Source organism: Vidua macroura, chromosome 6 (genome assembly GCF_024509145.1).
Source record: "Vidua macroura isolate BioBank_ID:100142 chromosome 6, ASM2450914v1, whole genome shotgun sequence".
Taxonomy (NCBI): Eukaryota; Metazoa; Chordata; class Aves; order Passeriformes; family Viduidae; genus Vidua; species Vidua macroura.
In genome coordinates this window covers 54712944-54732802 of record NC_071576.1, presented here as the reverse complement: position 1 = coordinate 54732802, position 19859 = coordinate 54712944, and the positions used below count along the sequence as shown (strand labels likewise).

The 19859-nt window shown below is 44.9% G+C and overlaps 1 protein-coding gene across 1 annotated transcript; it reads left to right on the top strand.

Moving 5' to 3' along the window:
- The first annotated feature begins 565 nt into the window (after positions 1-565).
- On the top strand, positions 566-6297 carry FGF3 (fibroblast growth factor 3). Its single transcript, XM_053980955.1, has 3 exons — positions 566-815; positions 2787-2890; positions 5965-6297. The coding sequence occupies exons 1-3, from the start codon at positions 566-568 to the stop codon at positions 6295-6297; spliced, it is 687 nt and encodes a 228-aa protein (XP_053836930.1).
- Positions 6298-19859: the final 13562 nt, after the last annotated feature.

The following is a 19859-nucleotide window of genomic DNA, read 5'->3' as shown; positions in this document are numbered from 1 at the left end:
TGTGCGCGGCAGCGGCAGGGAGAGAGAGAGAGAGATGCTGTGTAATTTTATCCACGCTGCACTCTGGGAGTTCACACGAGACTGATACCTTTTGCCTCTTCTGCTCTGTATCAATTGGTCGCAGATCAGGCTATTGTTGCAGGAAGCTCCTTTTATTTCTATGCTCCGTCGATCAACTATTTTCCTCACAGTCTCCTGCCGAAATTCAGCGGCTCCCTCCCTCTCTCCCTCCCTCCCTCTCTCCCTCTTTGACTCTGTCTCACGCATGCCGTCTGTCTATCTGGAAATCCAAGGAGAAGGCTGATCACGGCAGCTGTGTGTAACACAAACAGCTGGGACTCTTCGGTGGCCTTTGCCGATGTCTATTGATTTAAGTAAATCTGAGACAGATAAAAGGGCCAGATCGAGGCTGATAAAATCTTGCCAATGCTGCACGGCTCCAAGCAGCGTGCGCTCGGCATCTCCGGAGTGCTGCTAGCAAGACGGCTTTAATGGAACCCCTGGTGCCACTCGCTGCGAGTCTCGCTCTCCCCAGCAGGCTAAGCGCTGCGGCCATCATGCCACAATGGTTATAATTTGGATCTTGTTCCTGACTCTGTTGCAGGAGCCGTGGTCCCCAGGGCGGGCCGCGGCCGTGCCCGAGGCCGCCGGAGCCGCCCCCCGGCCGCGCCGGGATGCGGGGGGACGCGGCGGCGTCTACGAGCACCTCGGGGGAGCGCCCCGGCGCAGGAAGCTCTACTGTGCCACCAAGTACCACCTCCAGATCCACCCCAACGGCAGGATCAACGGCACCCTGGAGAAGAACAGCGCCTTCAGTGAGTACCGGGCTCACCTCGCCCTGGAGCGCGCCCCCGGGCCCGGCTGGGCGGGAGTGGGGATCCCTCGCCCGCACCAGTGGCTCTGCCCCGGCCCCGGCCCCGGCCCCGGCCCCGGCCCCGGCCCCGGCCCCGGCCCCGGCCCCGGCCCCGGCGGGCAGCCGCTGCTGGACGGGGCGGACGGGGCGGGGGCGAAGCCGCTCCCGCCGCCGCCGCTGCCCACCACTGCCCACCGGGGCGGCTGTGGCTCCTCGGCGGGGACCGGGGCCATCCCCCGGGGTCGGGGGCTTTGGCCCCCTCCCCTCCCCTCGCCTCGGCGTCCCAAGAGCCGCCCGGCTGGCTCCGCCAAACTCGCAGCTCCCCTGTGCCGGGGCTGGCAGCACCCCCGGCCCTCGAACCGGGCGGGAACTCCCGAGCCGGCCCTGCAGGGTGCAGGGACCCGACCGCCAGCGGAGGGTCGCGATCCCCGCGGGGCAGACCCCCAAACCCCAAGGTTCCCCGACGGGGACTGCGACCCTGCCCTGCGCAGCCCGGCCGAGCTGTCACTCGGGCTCACTGCGCCGGGGGTCAGCCCTGCCCTAGCCCAGCCCGCCCGGCAGCCGGTGCCCGGCACCTCCCAGGGCCGATCCCGGAGCCCTTCGGGGCTGCCCGCGTGTCCCCGTCCCCGTCCCGCTCCAGCTTGGCTCCCGCGGAGGGCTTGAGCCTTCGCCGGCTAAATCACATCTGTCCCCTGTGACATGTGCCGGGCAGCGGCGGTAATTAGGATGAAAGCGGATATGTCGGGAGTGAGGGGGTTTGTGCGAGGGCGGCAGGAGGGAGGAGAGCGGGGCTCAGCACCGGGGGAGCCCCCGGCGCCCCCGCACCCAGCCCGGGCACGGCCCGGCCTCCGCCCCGGCCCCGCCACCCCAGGATGCGTAAATCCCGCCTGATGATGGCACACAGAGATAGGGAGACCTCAGGGATCTGTCTGAAGTCCATAAAGGAAAACCACTATTTCCTAGAGAAACCCCCCCTCGCTGTCACAGCCCGGAGGAGGCATCCTTCAGCAGAGAACTGGTGCCTGATTCAAACCAGCTGCGCCAGACCCAGCCCAACTCTCACAGAGCTCCCAGCAATCCAGCTCTGCACAGGGAACGGCCCCCAGCTCTGCTTTGAGGCTTTCCAAAAGGCAGCAGTAGGTTTGGGTGCCAGGGTCACCTCTTGCTTTCAAGCATTTATAGAAAGTACAGAGCCATCAGGCCATGGGTGGAGAACTGAGAGCAGGGTTTGAGCGAGCCTGATGGAGAGCCATGCACATACAACAGCATCCACTGAGTCATTTGTGCCTCCATCGGTGTCCTGGCACCTTTGGCTGGACATTTGGGCAGGTGCTGCACTGGCCTTGCCTGTGACACTTTTTGTGCTGCAGGATACCATCTTGGATGGCCTGAAAACATTCTTCCTTTTGTCTCAGAGAGTCATGCAGTCCTTATCTGGAGGAAAGCATTGACCTCCTAAATCTCAAGTCCCTTTCATGATTATGTACCTGGCTCTAAAATGCAGCAGCCTTGCTCTGCTTCACCCTCTGGAGACCTCAGCAAGGGCTTTGTCCTGAAATGGGTAGCTTTGTGACTGGCTTCAATAAGTCAAGAGCTCGTGTGTTCCTAAGTATTAAAGAGGATTTAAAGTTTTTTATACACATATAGGATTAATGAACCTCTAGTTCAGTGTCAGATCTTTTTCATTTTTGAAAGAGTTCAATCTCAATCAGACATCTTGGGGTTTCATGTCCACCTTGTCTCAAACAATTCCCACATCATCCTTGCTTTGTATTGTTTCAAATAATAATAATAATTTTATTCACAAGATTGCCCTGATTGTTATGTGAGTATGTGGTAGCTGTAAGATCACACTCCTCAGGTAAGCAGCCGTGCAAATATATCTCAAAAAATTACACCTGAGCAATAACACATCTCCTAATTCTGTTTCAAGGTATTCTGGAAATAACTGCTGTGGATGTTGGAATCGTTGCCATCAAGGGCCTGTTCTCTGGCAGATACCTGGCCATGAACAAGAGGGGCAGACTGTATGCATCAGTAAGTTTTACTGAAGCCTGGCATGTGCCTGTCATTTCCTGTGGGGGGAACAGGTCTAGTGGAGAGCACTGCTTCCTTATAAATCCACATTTCAAGAGAAGGATAAAGTTACAAGAGGTTTTTGCCTGGAATTCTTACAGGCAACCAATCAGTATATCCTTAAAAGTGGGGGAAAAGCTGTGTTCTTACCTTCTTACTGCCTGGACAGCCACAGGTATGTGGAATGTCAGAATTGTCCATATTTTATATGGATCTTGGATGCTGGTAGAGACATGTCAGGTAAAGAGTGTCCACAAGTAACTGAGCATTGATGCTACAGGAAAGCAGCCTCCTGATGGGAGTTCCTTTGCACAGAGCTTATGGCTGGGCAGTGGAAGAAATTGTGGTACTAAAAGGCAGGACTGTGCAAGGAGAGCAAAAAGGAGAAGGTGCAAGAAGATAAAGGTGAAAATAAACACCTTGTTTTATTCCTTTGACCTATTTTTTTTCCTTGATCTGTGAGATAAAATCTGAGGTGTGCTGATATGAGTGGGAGCCTTGCCTTCTCAGCCCAGACAGTATTTCCCCTGAGTGAATAAAATACTTCAGCTTAGACTTCTTCACACTCGCAGACATACCAGGGCACATTTGTCAGCATGTACCATACACAGGATCTCCCTACTTGAATTTCTTCCACTATCTTTGATTATCCCAGCAATCTTGTGATCTCTCACTGCAGGACAGCCAAACTGTTCAGTTTCCTCATGAATCCTGAGGTGTGGAAGCAGGTTTGAAGAGGGGAAATATGGCTCCCTCCTAGAAGTCATTAGATGTAATTCTGTTGATTTGAGCAGCAGTACATACCCTTGAGCAATTTGATCTTTTTCCCATGAGAACCCAGCCTGGGTGACACAATCAACTCTGTCCCTCCCAAGGTTGACACCTTTAACTCCAGCTTTTCAGGAGTGTTCTGGCAGTGCTTACGACCCGGTTTCTCTAATGTGCCTCATGTGATGCTCACTGATTAAGGAGGCTGTATGTAAAGATGAGGGTTCTTTGCTACTGCAGAGAACCACACTACAAACGATTTTGGCCAAGGAAAATGCAGCTGAAGAGGAATGAGGGCATGGTAGCTCTGCTTGCCAAAGTTAAGGCTGTCCAGTTGTATGCTTCTGGTTAATATTCCGATTGAAATGGGTATATTTTTCAATGGACCTCCTCCATCAGTTCAGAGCCATCATCTGCCCCAAAGAAATTATTTGGAAGTATGGTTTTTTCCAAGTTCTTTCTCATCTTTCTCTCTTTCTTCTTCAAAACAGGGGTTTTTCCCTTCAGATTACTTACACTGAATTAAAATAAGACTAAACAAATTCTGAGCAAAAAGCTCCGCTCCTAAAGTGCAGAAAACCCAGGAACAGGATAGCTCTGAGACTCCTTTTCTCCTGGATTTCCTTTTCTGGTGCTAGGAGCATCAGGCCATCTCCTGATTGTTCATTCTGTGGTTTGTTCATCTGTCACATGCCAAAGAATATCAGCCATGGAAGGTTTCTGTATAACTTGAAAAGATAATTTGTCCCCTTCCAGCTCAAGTTTGAGAGAGACTGCTCAGACTAGTGTTTCAGAGACAATTCAGGGAATGCTATTCCACTCCAGCTTTTTTCACAGGAGCAGGAAGGGGTGGGGGCTCAGCTCAGGAGAAACTTCCTGTCTGCTTGCCTGTCCAAGAACTTCACTGATATCGCTAGCCCAAGACCCTGTGCAAGGCCCCTGTTTAACAAGCCTGACTAATTCAAGGATAATTATCCAGGGAGCATTTTATGAAATGGTATTGGAATAACTCCATTATCCCTCAGTTCACCCATTTCCCCATGTCAACAAGATGGGTTTCTTGAGCCTGCAGAATTCCTTTGTGCCCTTGGCAGGTTGTGATAATCCTCTGGATTTATCCTGTGTGATAAACCCCTCCCCAGCCAGAAGGGAGGCAGGCAGCAGGACAAATCCACCTACATCTGGTGGCTGTGTGGGCTCCAGCACCACAGCATCTGAAAACCTTGTCCTTGCAAGGAAGGGCGCTTCCGTTGCACAGCTGGGAAGCCGGGACATGTGGAGTCTTTTAAAATCTTGTTAAACGCCCATCAGTGTTTCTGGGGAGTGAACAGCACTAAAGACAAGCTGCTTACGGGGTCTAGGGCTTTTCTGGCCCCAGCCTGGCTACCTGTGCCCTTTCCACACCCTCCAGACAATGAAAAATAAAAACCCATGGTGGTAGTTCCCTTCTGCTTCTGTGCTTCACACGTTTTAGATCCTGAAATCTTAATCCCACAGGTGGAGCAAGGATGGGTTTGGAGTTAAGGAAAGATGGGCACTGTGGGAGGTCCTTTGTCTGCGCTGGTTCTCCTGCTCCCAGGGAGGGGGAAGGAGTTCCTCGTGCCAAGCTTTTGCAGAGAGGTCTCTCAGTCAAGGAGCAGGAGAAATGGGACCATTTTGGACAGATAATGTGAAATGTGAGCAATTGGGACGGGTGCATATTGTGCCTTACAGTTTGTGATAAAGGAGCAGCCTGGCATTTTGGAGGAGCACACAGGTAGGCAGAGTGTGCTTTCATTTTGTTATGCTGACAAAGAAGCTCCATAAAGGTGTGTTTTACTGCTCAAATATCCAGTCTGAACTGGATGTAACAGACTGCAAGTGTATCTAATGAGTAATATGCAAATTGAAGAGACACATTTTACATTACACTGTAGGATTTTACCCTTTCAATAGATGGCAGAGGTTGATAGACAGCAATTAAATTATCTGTCCAGTTTCATAGCTGCATTAAATTCATAAGCACAAAAAAAAAAATTACAGCTGAACAATCAGCAGAGCTATTCACTCCTATTCACATGCCATCTTTTGGTTTTTGGTTTAGTTTTGGAGCCACTTCCTGGAATTTCTGGTGCACAGAGTGTGCTCACACTGCTGACAGGGAGCACCTTGTTCAGGCTCAGCACTTCCCTCCTGCCTTCTGTGCTTTTCTTACCAAGTGTGTTGCAGTCCTTGTCCTAAAACTGAGGAGAGTCTGGCTTAAGATTTTTTTCATGTTTCCTTCCCAGGAGAGCTACAACTCTGAGTGTGAGTTCGTGGAGAGGATCCACGAGCTGGGTTACAACACCTACGCCTCCCGCTTGTACCGGACTGTGCCCAGCAGGGCAGGCACCAAGCGCAAAGCCAGCGCCGAGAGACTCTGGTACGTGTCCATCAACGGCAAAGGACGACCCAGGAGGGGCTTTAAAACCCGCAGGACACAGAAATCCTCTCTCTTTCTGCCCAGAGTACTGGATAACAAAGACCATGAGATGGTCCGGCTGTTCCACAGCAATGCAAAATACCGGGAGAGTCTCCTGAAGGCCCCGAGCAGGAACCAGCGCAGGAGAAGAGGACACTGACGGGGTGGGGGAGCTCGTGGTGGGGCAGGGAGGGACTGAGAGCCTTCAAAAAGCTACTAAAAGAACTAACAGCTGTGATTGTACGAGAGGCATTAACAGCGACAGGTTTAATACGCTGTGTGATAGAGCCAAAAACCACATCGCTTGCTTTTAGCTGTTGTAGGAATGTTACCTGTGGGGAAAGAGATGGGAGGTAAACTGAGGCACATTCAAAGGTAAATTAGCTGGATGTAATAATTTTGCAATGGCTTTCATGTTTTCTTTTCTTAAAAAAAAAAAAAAAAAAATTCAAGTATTTTCATTCTAACTTGCCATAGGCTATTATCTCAGTGATGTTGCCCTCCCAGATCATAGGGATATTTTACACTTACCAAATTTATGTCCACAGAGGAGGTATAGTGCTTTCATGGCTCTTCTGGCCATGAGAAGCTACATTCTTATTTTTACATAATACAGGAGTTAGAAAACCAGTGGTTTGTTTCTTTTAATTTACATATATTTATTTTTATTTTATGACCACCCATTATCAATTATACTCTTTCCAAGACTGACCGAGAAAAGTAAGATTGTCAGCTACTTCAAACACTTCAATAGACCTGCACATTACCAGATTATCCTTGATTTTCTTAAAGTAAAACTCTGAGATGCCTGATCTTGTCATTTAAATAAATGGTGGTAAAGTGGCATTTGCATTGGTCAGGCTTTGGCAGTATAAATCTGTTTACCAACAGATGAATCCTCTCTTAGAGTAGGACTCAAATGAGATATGAAAGAGAGTAGGTTTGGCTTGGATTTTGGGAAGGAATTGCTCCCTGTGAGGGTGGTGAGGCCCTGGTTGCCCAGAGGAGCTGTGGCTGCCCCATCCCTGGAAGTGTCCAAGGCCAGGTTGGAGGGGGCTTGGAGCAACCTGGGATGGTGGAAGGTGTCCCTGCTCATGGCAGGGGGTGAGATGGGATGAGATTTAAGGTCCCTTCCAACCCAAACCATTCCATGCTTCTATGATTTTTCTGCTGTGATTCTTCTTCTGCAAAGTTAACTTCTGCAAAGCCGAGGGGAGTCCCCATCACAGATTCAATTTTGAGCAATTTTAAGCTTTAAACATTTTTCTTGGCATCCAGGAGATGACAGAGCAGTACAAAGTTTGAGATGTGCTTGACAAGCACAAATAATGGTCATTTCAGTGGGGTTTGGCCTTGTGCTCTTCATTTCCCAGAATTAGGCCCTGATAGTGGAGAGCTGGAGAAAAGAAAGACTTCACTGAAATAAATGCTCTGTCTGAATTTAATAAAAGATCTGTAAGTAAAATCTAACTTTACATAGAAACAGACAGGTGTGAACCCCATTCCTGGTCATATTGAGAAAAAAGGTCTTCTTGTGGGCTGCTTTTGAACAGGTCCATTTAAATGTGCTCATTTAAAACTAGGTAAGGAAAAATCTTCCTTTCACCGGGAGGTGAAATCTGTGAGAGAGAGAGAAGTAAGATGAGTTCACAGAATGAGGTGAGCAAGCCTAGGTTTACTACTGCTTACATCCCCATAAAGGTAAAACCAGAAAGGTGTTTTTATACCAAATCATGTCTTCCATTCCTTCCACCCTCCTATCTTTTCTGTAATATTCTAACAAAGGAGGAAACTATGTTTCAATAGAAAGTCAAAGTTCCTTGATCTCTATTCTTCTTTATACTGAAATAATGTAAAAAGACCCTTAAATGATGTACATTAAATAATGGTGCACACAGAATAGACCTAGGTTTAAAGAAGAACAGGGAAAACCATGACCAAATTCCCAAATTTTCCTGCTTTTACGAAACAACAAAAAATAGTGATGGGATCTTCATGGAGTTAACCAGGCAGCCTCATGTCAGGAGCCACTGTGCAAAGAGGAAACAGAGAGACTGAAAAGGAAGCAGAAGAATTCAGGTTTTCTCTTTGTTCACTGTCCTGTCAACCACACAGGGCCCAAAGTGCTGCAGGATCCAAGGTGCCTTCTGAAAGTTGGTCGTATCAGGGAAGAAAATTAAGTTTGGCCTCCTGGGCATCAGGGCTGTTTTGGGGACGCACTCTTGGGTCTGCCAGCTCCCCTATCTCAATTCCCAGTTGTACTTCCCACTAGAGGTGGGAGATGACTGGGCAGGAAAAGGGAATATGAGGAGCCCTCCCAGCTCTCCAGCTCCAGGAACAAAATGCAAGGGAAGGAAAGTGTCAGCAAGCCCAACTGGCAAGAAAAGATCACATACAGCTGAAGGTTGAGAGACACTGTTTCCCTCAGGTCTAATTTCTAAATAAATAATGAAAAATGTTTCTTTTGACTGCTTTCAGATTTATTTGGCCTCAACTTGTAGCAAAACCAAGATCCATTCTCAGCTTTCTCTCCCCTAAAATTGCTGTTGTAAAGTTAATGACTACTGTCTGCTTCAGATATTTTTGATGGATCTGATGGTCTGAAGAAAATGAGCAAACTCATGTTTCCCATGACACAAAGATGCATCTTCACCCCTGCTCCAAGTCCATTTCCTATCAAATGTTTGCGCTTCACTCCCAGCTTTTCTTAAGGGCAAGTTTTTTGTGCTGACTGCATCCCTTGCTTTGCTGCACCTCTGTTGTTATCTCTGTTGTTATCAATTTTTCCTCTTGTTCTTTTCTCCTGCCTCTCTTTTCCAGATGGCCCACCTCCCTGCCATAAAGGATCAGCAGGTAACTGCTGTGGGTGATACAGGAATATCACTTATGACAAAGCACCTGCTTCCTCCTGCCTTTGTTTAGAGCTGTATTTCATGCTTGTAGGAATATTGTTTTAACAATTTCCCCATAGGAAATCACAACGAAGTTAAGCTTAACATGTGAATTAAATTCTTATTTCAGTGTTAGTTTTTGTCCCAACAAAGCCCAAAATAGTAACACTGAAAAAGAAAGGAGAGGGGAGACAAAAGGAAAAATAAATAACTCATTGGACACAATGGCATTTTAACTACTGTAGGTAAGTGATGATTTTCACATCAACCTAAAACAATTTCATCCACATTCTTAGGATTTTTCTTTGCTCAGTCTCATTGCAGCAATTCAAAGGAGATGGCTTTGGGATTTGGCTTCTTTTTGTTTTTTTTTTTCTATCTTTTAAGAAACATTAATGTTCTTGTTGAAATGCTTTTCATTACAGACATTCATTGCTTAATATTCTTTTAGCAACCTTGAATTCCACAGTTCCCAGACAGTGACAGGCTGAAATCCTATTCATTATAATGATCCCAGCTGTATTCTATATCCCATTTTATTTATTTGGACCAGAACCACAGTGGATACCTTACAGGAGGAAGTAGATTTGAGCTATTTTCTCCTTAGGATTAAAACATAAAGATGTGTCTCCTCTCTTAAAAGTTCCTTGAGTGAATCTACACCTTTCCATTGTACAGGCCGTTATCAGAATTTTTTTGTTTTGTGTTTTTTGAGGAAGATGTAAACTTTACCCCTTTGGGGGCTCCAGAGTTCCTGCAAACTTCACATACTCCAGAGCACAAAGCTGTTGCTGTTCTCACCCTGGAGCCAGGAGAGGATGCTCACCATAAATTCATTCATTGCCTTCTCCTGGGCTGCCTGCTCTGGATGACCCTGCTTGTGGAGAGGGCTTGGATCCTTGGGCCCTCCAGGGCTCCCATCCATCAACCTGTCTGTGATTCAGTGATTAGCTGTACTTAATCCAAACTGATTATTAGTTTGTTCTCACTTTTGGATGTTCAGATTCCTGCTGTGCATTTTGGAGTCCAGCTCCCTCTCCCAACCCCTCCATTTCTCTCCATTCACAAATGCTGTTCAGTTTGGGCTCAGTAGTTCTCCAGCCCACTCTAACAATCTGGTGTACCAACTTTCTGTTCTCTCCCTTAAAATCACTTATTGCACATTCAGTAGAGTTGCCTAATTGGCAGGTATAAACAAGAATGGAGCAGCTGGTGTATGTACTTCCAAAAATTATCTTTTCAGGTTGCTCTTCTGTATCATGTCTTCCCCATTCTCTTTTCTTCATCCCCTTCACCTCTTCCCCCTGGCAAAACTCTTTCAATTGGTGCCATTTCTTGCACTTGTAGAACAATTTCCTCACAGTTTTGTACTTTTAAAAAACATTTTTCTGTAGAAATTGTACAAAGCATGCAATTTTTTTTTTTTAAGGGGTTTTGGCAGAATTTTCATTTACTTGCTTCCAGACAGAAGACACATGACCTGGTCTGTGACTTCTTGATTTCTATCTGGAGCAGATTTTTTAGTTCCTTTAATCCTTGCTTTAGCCCATCATAGCACTGATCACCAGCCTCATGTCAAATATCCTGGCCTTTGGTGATTGTGTTGGGACTTTTGTGACTGTCTCTTCATAAAAAGCAAGAGTTGTGCTTGAAGCATGAACAGCTCCCCCATGCCAAAGAACTAAGCCAAAAGGCAGGAATTGTTTCCAAATTTACTCACACCTTTTTTTCTCCACTTTCTAAGCATGGATTTCCCTTCTCTTTGAACATCATTAATTTGCCATCCTGAGATTATATTCTGGTAATTCTGTGATATTTCTGGCTCTTTGTTTCACCACTTTATAGAGGTCTGATATTGGTTTCTACAAGCCCTGCTCCTGTTTCTTGTTTGCCTCAGCAAGAGCAGCAGTGAAATCCATTTGTATTTGGAAACTGCTTCACAGTTATTCCCCCAGCATTTAGAAGAGGGCCTGGTGACATTTCTCAAGGTAATCTTATTTAATTACAAAGAATGTACAAAATCTGTTTTTCTCAGTCACCACAAGCATGAAAATAATGCTAGAGGGGATGTTTTGTTCATACTCTTTAACAGCAATAACCAGCCCCAAAACCCTCTCTGTTCCGAGTCCTTTTGTGAGCTCTTGGATTTCCTGCTTTGCTTCCTGACATTTCCACTTTCTTCTTTGCTTTTCTTCCACAGATGTACAACCCTCTGGAAAACAATAGGCAAAGAAATCCCTTTGGCCACACGTGTCTTCCCTTTGGATACTGGCATGGGGCTGGTGGTGGAATGGGGCTGGTGTTAGTTCAACTATTCAGTGGACAAGGCTTAAGTGTGTCTTATAATTGTCTGAATCAAGGATGTGGTTACACCCCCAGCTTTCAGAAGGTTTTCTCCCATCCAGAGCAGCTCAGGATGAAAAAAATCTCTACAACAAAGCTGTTACAACAGCTGATATTTACCATCACACCTTCGATTCACAGCCTCATCTGTAAATATGAACTCAGAGGAGCAGAAAAGTAAATCTATTAAAATTGTAGCCAGGCAGGGCAATATATGAGATATCACAGAAAAATGCCTTTGAAAAATGTCTCTTTGAGTTGCATTGAATACCTTCCCCCTGAGTACCCTGCCACCACTGAGCACTGACATCCAAAATCTCCTTTAGACCTAAACAATAACCTCAGAAAATAAAGCTGTTAACAACAATAATGAAAACTTTGAATCTTAGTGCTTATTTGTATCTGATACAAAGCACAAGATTCTTCATACTTGGATGCCCATGTATCTCATAGAAACATGGAATTTTCCTCTGGAAAAAATGTATGACATTAAAAATCAGGAATCCTTTTTCTGCCTCAAAAGCTGAGGGAGAGCACTAAAAGAGAGAAGTTTGCAATGTACCTCCCCAAAAATGAATACAGACAAATTAAGCCAAACCTTTCTAAGTTTAGTGGTAACAAAATCACTGATTGTCACATTGATACAGCAAAGACATTTACACCTTTGGACTCAAAGCAAATGAGATTCCACATAACTTTACATTCCTGGAATTGAAATGCTTCAATATTAATTTCAATATTAATTACCAGTGACATGCTGAAGGCCTTGTAAAGGGAGGCACTCAGTTAGGACAGCTGTTCGGGCATTGTTGATGTGCAGAATTGTTTTTTAAGAACCAAAGGATATCAGCTTATTACTCTGCCAAAAAGATTTTGATAGGAACTGCTGAGATCTGTCTTACCAAAATAATCTGTGCACAGAGGGACTTTACTGACAGCTCTTCTTCTTCTCCTTCTTGGAATGCAAAATATTTTTCTTGGTAGTAAATATAGCATCTTTCTACTGGCCACAGAATAAGTATCTTTTAACAGGAAAATATACCAGCAAAAAGCCTTTCCAGCCCAAACTATTCCATGGTTCTCTGTGGAGAGGTAAGGCAGAGGGGAAAGATGCCAACCTGTCAAGACAAGGAGACTACAAAGGGCATCTCCCCATGAGTCAGATCCTGGCACATATTCCTGCATCTTCTGGAGCTGAACAAGAGGATGTGGGATGTCCTCGATCACCCCTTGATTGCTTCTGCTCTCCTCTGCTGTACAGATCTTCAGGGACTGAAGAATTCTTGGTTTTCCTCCGTTCCATTAATGGCATTTTAAAAAATGATCATGGATTCCTGGCTGCTGCCGGGGGGGGGTTTCCAAGCAGTGGATTCCTTGGTTTGTCCCCAGGAAAACTTAGCTGCAAGTGTGGAGATGAGCAATGTGAGGGAGGTCCCCTCCTTTGTGGTTGTTTCTCATGTTTTTCGCTTGCTGGTATGTGGGAAATGAATTTGTAGAAAATTTTCAAAGTCTGATAGAAGGCTTATATAGTACGTATTTGTATACAAACTTTAAGATAAGTGAATTGTAACATCTGTATTGTCTTACCCTTCACACGAGACTGAAAATGGAACAAAAGTTTTTAAAACATCTCTCAATTGCCCCATCTCTGGGTCAGAAAAGGGCTTAATCTGACACTGGTACATAGCCTGAGAAGGCACCTGGGATGGGAAATGGAAGTTCTCACCCATTTCCATGATGTGGACACAACCATTAAACACAAACTGACCTGAGGGAGAAAACATTGCCAGCTGCAAATGTCCCTTTTTTATTGTGGCCATTAAGATGACAGCAAAAAGGAGTGACTACCTTCTAAAATAGGAAAAAATTTGACCCCAAAATACTTCATGAATAAAAGCAGACAAAAATATCTAGGTGTAAAAATTTGACTTATTTTTCTCCAATTTTAGGCCAAAATATATATTTTTTTTTTTTTCGGTAAGCAAAAGGTGCCTTGCTTTTTGGATGTGCTCAGGAGAGAGCACTGCCCATAAGGACGATGTTGGAAAAGTTTATTTCAGCAGCATGAATTAGCAAAGCAGAGGGAAAAAGAGAGTGAGAATACGTATGAAACCCTAGGGAAATTTTGGAAACTTGTTCTCCTGTGAGAACTAAGTGATACAACTAAACTGAATAGCCTGGATAAGGTAGCAGTCCTTTAGTCCACATATCTGCCTCCTCTTCTATTAAAGATTTGCTCTCTTCCTCCTTGGATTTTCAGAGGTGAAATGCTTTCCATAGGGAGAAAATACATTGAACTGATTGATCTTCATTTCTTTTTAAAGCTATCCTAAACAGTCCTTTGAAGTTTGCAAGTTCAAATGTCTCCTGTTTCCTTTTGGAAGGTTTGAAGGATTTGGGAAGGTGAACAAGCAGATCTATAATTACAGAGCAGTTGATGGTAACTGCCCTCCTTTGTGAGCATTCTGGGGCCACCTCCAAATTTAGATGCTTGAAGAGAACTGTCCCATTTTAGTCCTGCAATAGTTCAGATGCCACCACTGCATAGCAGAAGGGAAGCCTTTCTAAAATCCAGGGAAGATCCCCTTTTTGGCACAAAACATCAGGGGTTTTGTTCAAGGTCTTCACTTTATGGGTTAAAGAAAATATATATTTTTTCCACAGCATCAATCCTAAATGCTGTGGTGCCTTTATTGCTGAAATGTGTGGATTTGAAAAACATTGAGGAGAACTGTGAGGAGAATTTAGAGACATCCTGGTACTAATGCAAATGGAAGAAACACAGGACAGTGGGGGTGGCTGCAGAGCTCCTGGAGGATCCAGCCCCCTGTGGGATGTCCAGTTCTACCAGCTTGGAAATATCTCTAGCACCAGCTGCTTGATTTGCAAAGTTTTGTCTTAAAAGAAAGAAAACTAGGTTTGATAGTGTCTAAATATCACAAGATCTCACAGTTTGAGCTGAATGCCTGTTCCATTTGGAAATAATCTTCTGTTAGAAGAACTTCATGTAGGTTTGGTTATTCTGTGCCATGATGCATCATACATGATAACCAGACAACAGTTTCCCTTAAATCAATTCTTATCTTTAGAATTACTCCTTGCATGAATTTTGGAGGGAGAAATGGGCTCATTCATCAAGTGTGACCAGAATTCAGTGCCTTTAGATGCTTCATTAAGAAAGAATTGACAGCACGTCACGGCTCCACCTTCCTTTTGTGTTTCTATGAGGAAAAGCCACACAAATGTTACTTAAGGGAGCCAGAAATGATCTAGTCTGAAAGAAGTCCCCTGAGACTGTGTCCCTAGAGGATAGGTGACACATAGTGCTGGGCACAGCATAGCTGTGGTGTGACCCTGCATGCCTGGTTTGCACTGCAGACATCAGAGGCTCACAGGCATGTGTTGCTCAGACCGTGAAACCAACTGAAAATTATTCTTAAATCCTTAGACATTTTTTCATGGCAACATGGGTCTAAAACTACAGCAGCAGAAACTGAGTTTATTTGTGTCCCATAGCCTGTCTGCTCCAAGTATCTGTTACCCATTTTCAGTAGTGCATATGGAAAGAAAGCCCTCAGGATCAGTTTAACTCTTTCTTTCCCCAGTTCTGAATGAAGAATGAAGCTGTATTTCAAGAGCTTTACTGGAAATGTGTTCAAAGATAGCCATGAAAACTGAGATTATTTATTGTCTTTGATGGTAAAACAAAGGTCTTCAGAATTGAGTCACAGATGTCTAACAAGACCTTAGAGAGGTTAGACAAGAGTTTGCTTTCTTGATAAATCTTGGAGACAATCTAGGTTATGTTCCATGCAAATAATATGTTGGTTAAACAAAGGAATAATTATTCTTTATTTTAGAAACTAGTGAAGCTTTTGGTAAAAAAGCTATGGAAAGACTGAAAGACACTTTGTGCCTCTCTTCCATGCAACGTTGGTAAAATAGAATAGGAAAGGAGACATGGAAATGTAAAAATGCAAAGAGAGAGAAGAAAAATACTCTTACCACCTTGAACTGCTCTTGTGGGGCCGTTTCCTCCATGAGGCTGATGGAGGAGAAAGAAGAAAAGAATCAGAGGCAGGTGGGGAAGAAAACAGAGAATCAGTTTAAAAAAAACTGTCCTGGAGATCTCTGCCAGGTGAAGGCCAGTGGGTTTTTATTCTGCACACACTTGCAGGACTAAAGCATTTTATTTGAGACAAACAAAATGCATCTTCTCACACTGATGACATCATCCACTTGTCAGTGTGACTCTTCAATTTCACTGATTTATGAAACAAACTTGTAGTTTCTATTTGGCCAGGTGGTGGTAGCAAAACAGGGATGTTTTTAGTGTATGCAAACCTATGTTTTCAGCTTTGGGTGCACATGTGTGCTTGTACTTGGAGGCACCACAGGAAGGGAAGTTCATGTTATCCCAGGAAATGATGGGATGAGGCTCTTGGAGCCCATCATGGCAACCTGGGCAGGAGCCAGGGAAGTTCTGCAGGTGCTGGAGGGAGCAGGAGCTGGCACAGATCTGCACAGGCTCCACATGTGCTGGTGAGGAACTAAAATAAACCTGAATAAACCAAATGCTAAGCCAAGAACAAAGGCTTCTCCCATTTCCACTGGGCACCATGACTGTGCAGGAGTCGAGGCAATAGAACCAGGATTACATTTCAGGATCCGGCTCAGCTCTACAACCCCGCTGTATTTCAGCTGCTCTTCAACCTTAGTGGTAGCACAAGGCAGCATTTTCAATTAATTCTGCATTTCAGAGAGAAGGTTTTCTTGCTCCTGCAAAGGTACAAACCTGCCAACAGTTCCAGGACTACTGGGGCTATGTGAGATTTCTTTCTCCATTTTGCTTCCAGCTAAAGCAAAGGTAGGTCTCTCCCTTTCTGAGTGATTTTTGTGCAAATCTTTGCATAGCTTCAGTACACTTGCAAGAGGGGAAATGGTTTTGAGCCAACTGAATTAATTGCAAATTTATTTAATGGGTTGAGCCACTGAATCTGAGTAACCAGGGTTTTGAATAACTGAGATACTTTTCAGTGTAAGCAATAAATGCCAGGGATAGAACTGTATTATAGGCAACAGAGACTATGACTGAGCTTTGGATAATCAAGATTCTACTTTGTATCATGTATACTTTGGCAGCAGCTGATTCCTGTAGGAATAAGAAAGAAAGAACATGTGCAAACTGCAGCATGACACTACCACTGTGACCTCATCAACAGCTTCAAGGTCATCATTAGAAAATCCTTCAGCTTTTTTTTTTGTCGCCTGGTTACACGTGGGTTGTTAAGATTTATTGCAATCACTGCTAGAGAACACCTGCTAAATGTCAAAAGATTCCTGGGAATCTTCAAGTGTTTTGCTAAGGCAAAACTGTACCTTTTACACAGCTTTTGAGAATTCAGCCTGATGGAATACAGTCCAGTCTCCACTGACTCAGGGTATTTTATGATTCTGATTCTATGAATTGACCATGCCTTAAAGCAGAAACATAACCACGAGTGGTATTCAAACATATTTGCCCTCCAGACAAACTTACCACTGTCTGAAATGATCAATTTTTGTTTCCTGGGATTCTTGATATATTTCATACTCTGAATAAGGACCAGATCCTTGGCTGAAGTCAGCTGGTATTGCTGTAATGACTTGGCTGAAGCTGAGCACTTAATCAGGTGCCTAAGCACTGTCTAAATGTATTTGAAAAGATTAAATTTGATTTGTGAAATTTATCCTAAACAAACATGGAGAAAGAACTTTAAGTTCAAGTTTCTAGAGGTTTTTACTCAAAGTCACCACATGTCTCCTTTAAGGAGACAAAGCAGCATTCCTCCCCTACATCACCATTTTATTTTCAGCTCAGCAATTCTCTCTTTTTCTTTTCTTTTTTTTCCCTGAGCAATGAAACTCTGCTTTTTCAAGACTAATATACAGCCCCTGAGTGAAGGCAAGGCTGTGATTCAAATCAAGGGTTCTGTTGACATTATAATCCTTAGAAGCACAGCTGGAGCATTTCATGAACGGTAGCAAAGACCCTCCATTGATTTACTGCCTTGGTATTCCATCAGGAGTCCATGTTCTGTGTCATTGGCTGCAACTCACAAAAAAATAACTCCGTGAACTTCTAATTAAGGCATTTTGCTCCTTGCCTATCTCGTAAGAAAGGAGCTGTGCTATATGTGAGATACTGCTGCTGATTTTATGGATTCTCTCCTATTTTTATAGCAGGAGGGCTTCAGGCCCTAAGAAGGTCCTGTGGGCTATAAACAGGATAAACACTAAAGTCTCTCCCTGACCCCTCCAGCAGTGTGGGATGGCAGGAATTTTCATGTGTCTCCCGCAAGCTCTCTCCAAGTTCCTTTCCGTCACAGTTTTACAGAAACCTTTCCCAGCCTATTTGTTCCTCAAGCACAAAAATATTAATCACAGCGAAACAGGGACTCCCAACTCTGCTTCTGGGCATGGAATAAACCCTTTCCATCCTGCAGGGCCAGTCCCCAGGCACAGCATGCATGAGAGCAATTTGGGAGCCGTGCTCTTTCTTGTCTCGCCCCTCGTTCCCCAGCGGAGCATGGCCCTGCTGCCAGCCCCCACTGACCTGAAGATGAGAGTTCCCTAGATTGTTTCCAGCTTGCACCGCTAGCCCCGCTGAATGAATAGCCCCGGCAGTATTTTTGGGGTGGTGACTCACCACAAAGTCATGAATAGCCCCTTCAGAGACCATCAAAAGCCCCCTGGTAAAAGGTTTTTGTTGTCCTAAGCTCCGACACAGTTTTCTCAGTATATTGTCCAAGCAGAGAGTTGGGACTTAAAAGGCAGCAGAGGAGAGATGCAGCCCCTGATCTGACACCATTCCTGGTTATCCCAGCCTACAGCAACAGCCAGATCAGTCTTCCCAGTCTCTGCAGGGGCTGTCAAAGTGCCAGCCAGGACCTCCACTTGCTTACCTGCCTGCTAATTCCAGTGGTACTTTAGGCAGATAAATGTCATGGAAATGCCAGGGTTTAGGGATAAAGGTGTCTTGGCAGATCTGGTATTGTGTCAGCCATATTTTCTTTTTTCACCTCCAGGAAGAGCTTCATGAACTTCATTGATCCTCTCAAAAATAATATCAAGTTACCAGGGATTGTTATCACAGTTCCTTGCACCTCCAAGTGTGATGAGATTCAACAACCTGGGCAGGACCACAATTAAACTGGTGTTGATGCCTGGTCTGGATTCAAAAAAGGGCTTGGAATTGCTGTAAGTTCTGGAGCTGTGAGTGTTATAGTTGGACAGAAGGACAGCTGTGAAAAGGAAAAATGGCATATGTCCATTTTTTTGTCTGAACACGTGGCAGGACACGCAGCATTTTAATAGAAGGTGTTGCCTGTTTACCTTCCTTCATCTCTAACATTTGTGTTCTTCAGGCACCTTCACTGGGCTCCAAGCCTTGGTAAGCATCTCTCACTGAGCCAGAGGTGCAGCTGGGCAGAGCTCTGCTAAAGCCACCTGGTCAAGACCTGCCCAGATGTCTGTTGGCACACCCAAGAGCTCAGTGACACAGATCCTACTCAATAATTCTTTGCAGGGCCCATCAGTGTTTTATCTGACCCACATTTTTGGGACTCAGTACTCTAGGAGGCAATAGGAAAATGTTCCGGAATTGCCCTCCGGTGAGCAAGGCTGGGTCCCACCTGAGCAGCAATCCCTCCCAGCAATCCCTCTCTGGCGATACCCCAACCACATCTTCTCAAAAGTGGGCCATTAGAGACAAGAAATAAGTCAAAGAAAAGCTGAAGACAAAACTTTTGAGCCTGGAAATCTCACAGGGTGAAGCAGAGCAGATCTCTCCTGAGCCACTTCCAGTGTTGCAGAGTGATGGAACAGGTTTGAACCCTTCGAGATGTGCAATTCTCCTGATAGAATTTCCCAGTTTGACTTCCCAGGGTGGCCCTGTATCCTGTAAGAATCTGGAAAAGTTTCTGGCAACACCAGGCAGGACTGTAAGAACATAATTCTGTGTGTTGGTAGACTTGCTGCAATAATTTTGTCCCAGTCAACTTGCTGTGAACAACCAGGTGGAGAGAGTGGCTAAGGACAGAAAGGCTGGGTTGCTGCTTCATGATTCAGCTGAAAACCTCTCTCAAGAACTGCTCAGTACATTCCTTCTGAAAGTGTTTAGCTGTGGTTTCTCTCACAGGCATGAAAAAGAAGAACTCTTACAATAGCTCACTTTCAGAACAACAGAAAGTTTTCTAGTCCATGTATGGCTAAGGACTAAGTGCAATGAAGCCGTGAAGCATTCCACTTATTGCTTCTGTAAAGGAATATCTTAACATTGTTCTTGTCCAGCAAACTAAATATTCCATCATATTAATTTCTCTTACAGCCCTGATTCCAATTTGGTGAGAAAAGTGGTGAAAAAATCCAGGATCTGATATTAGCAAAATAATGTAATGTAAAATAAAGAGAGTGTGAGGTTTATGACTGCTTATTTGGTGGGGTTGAG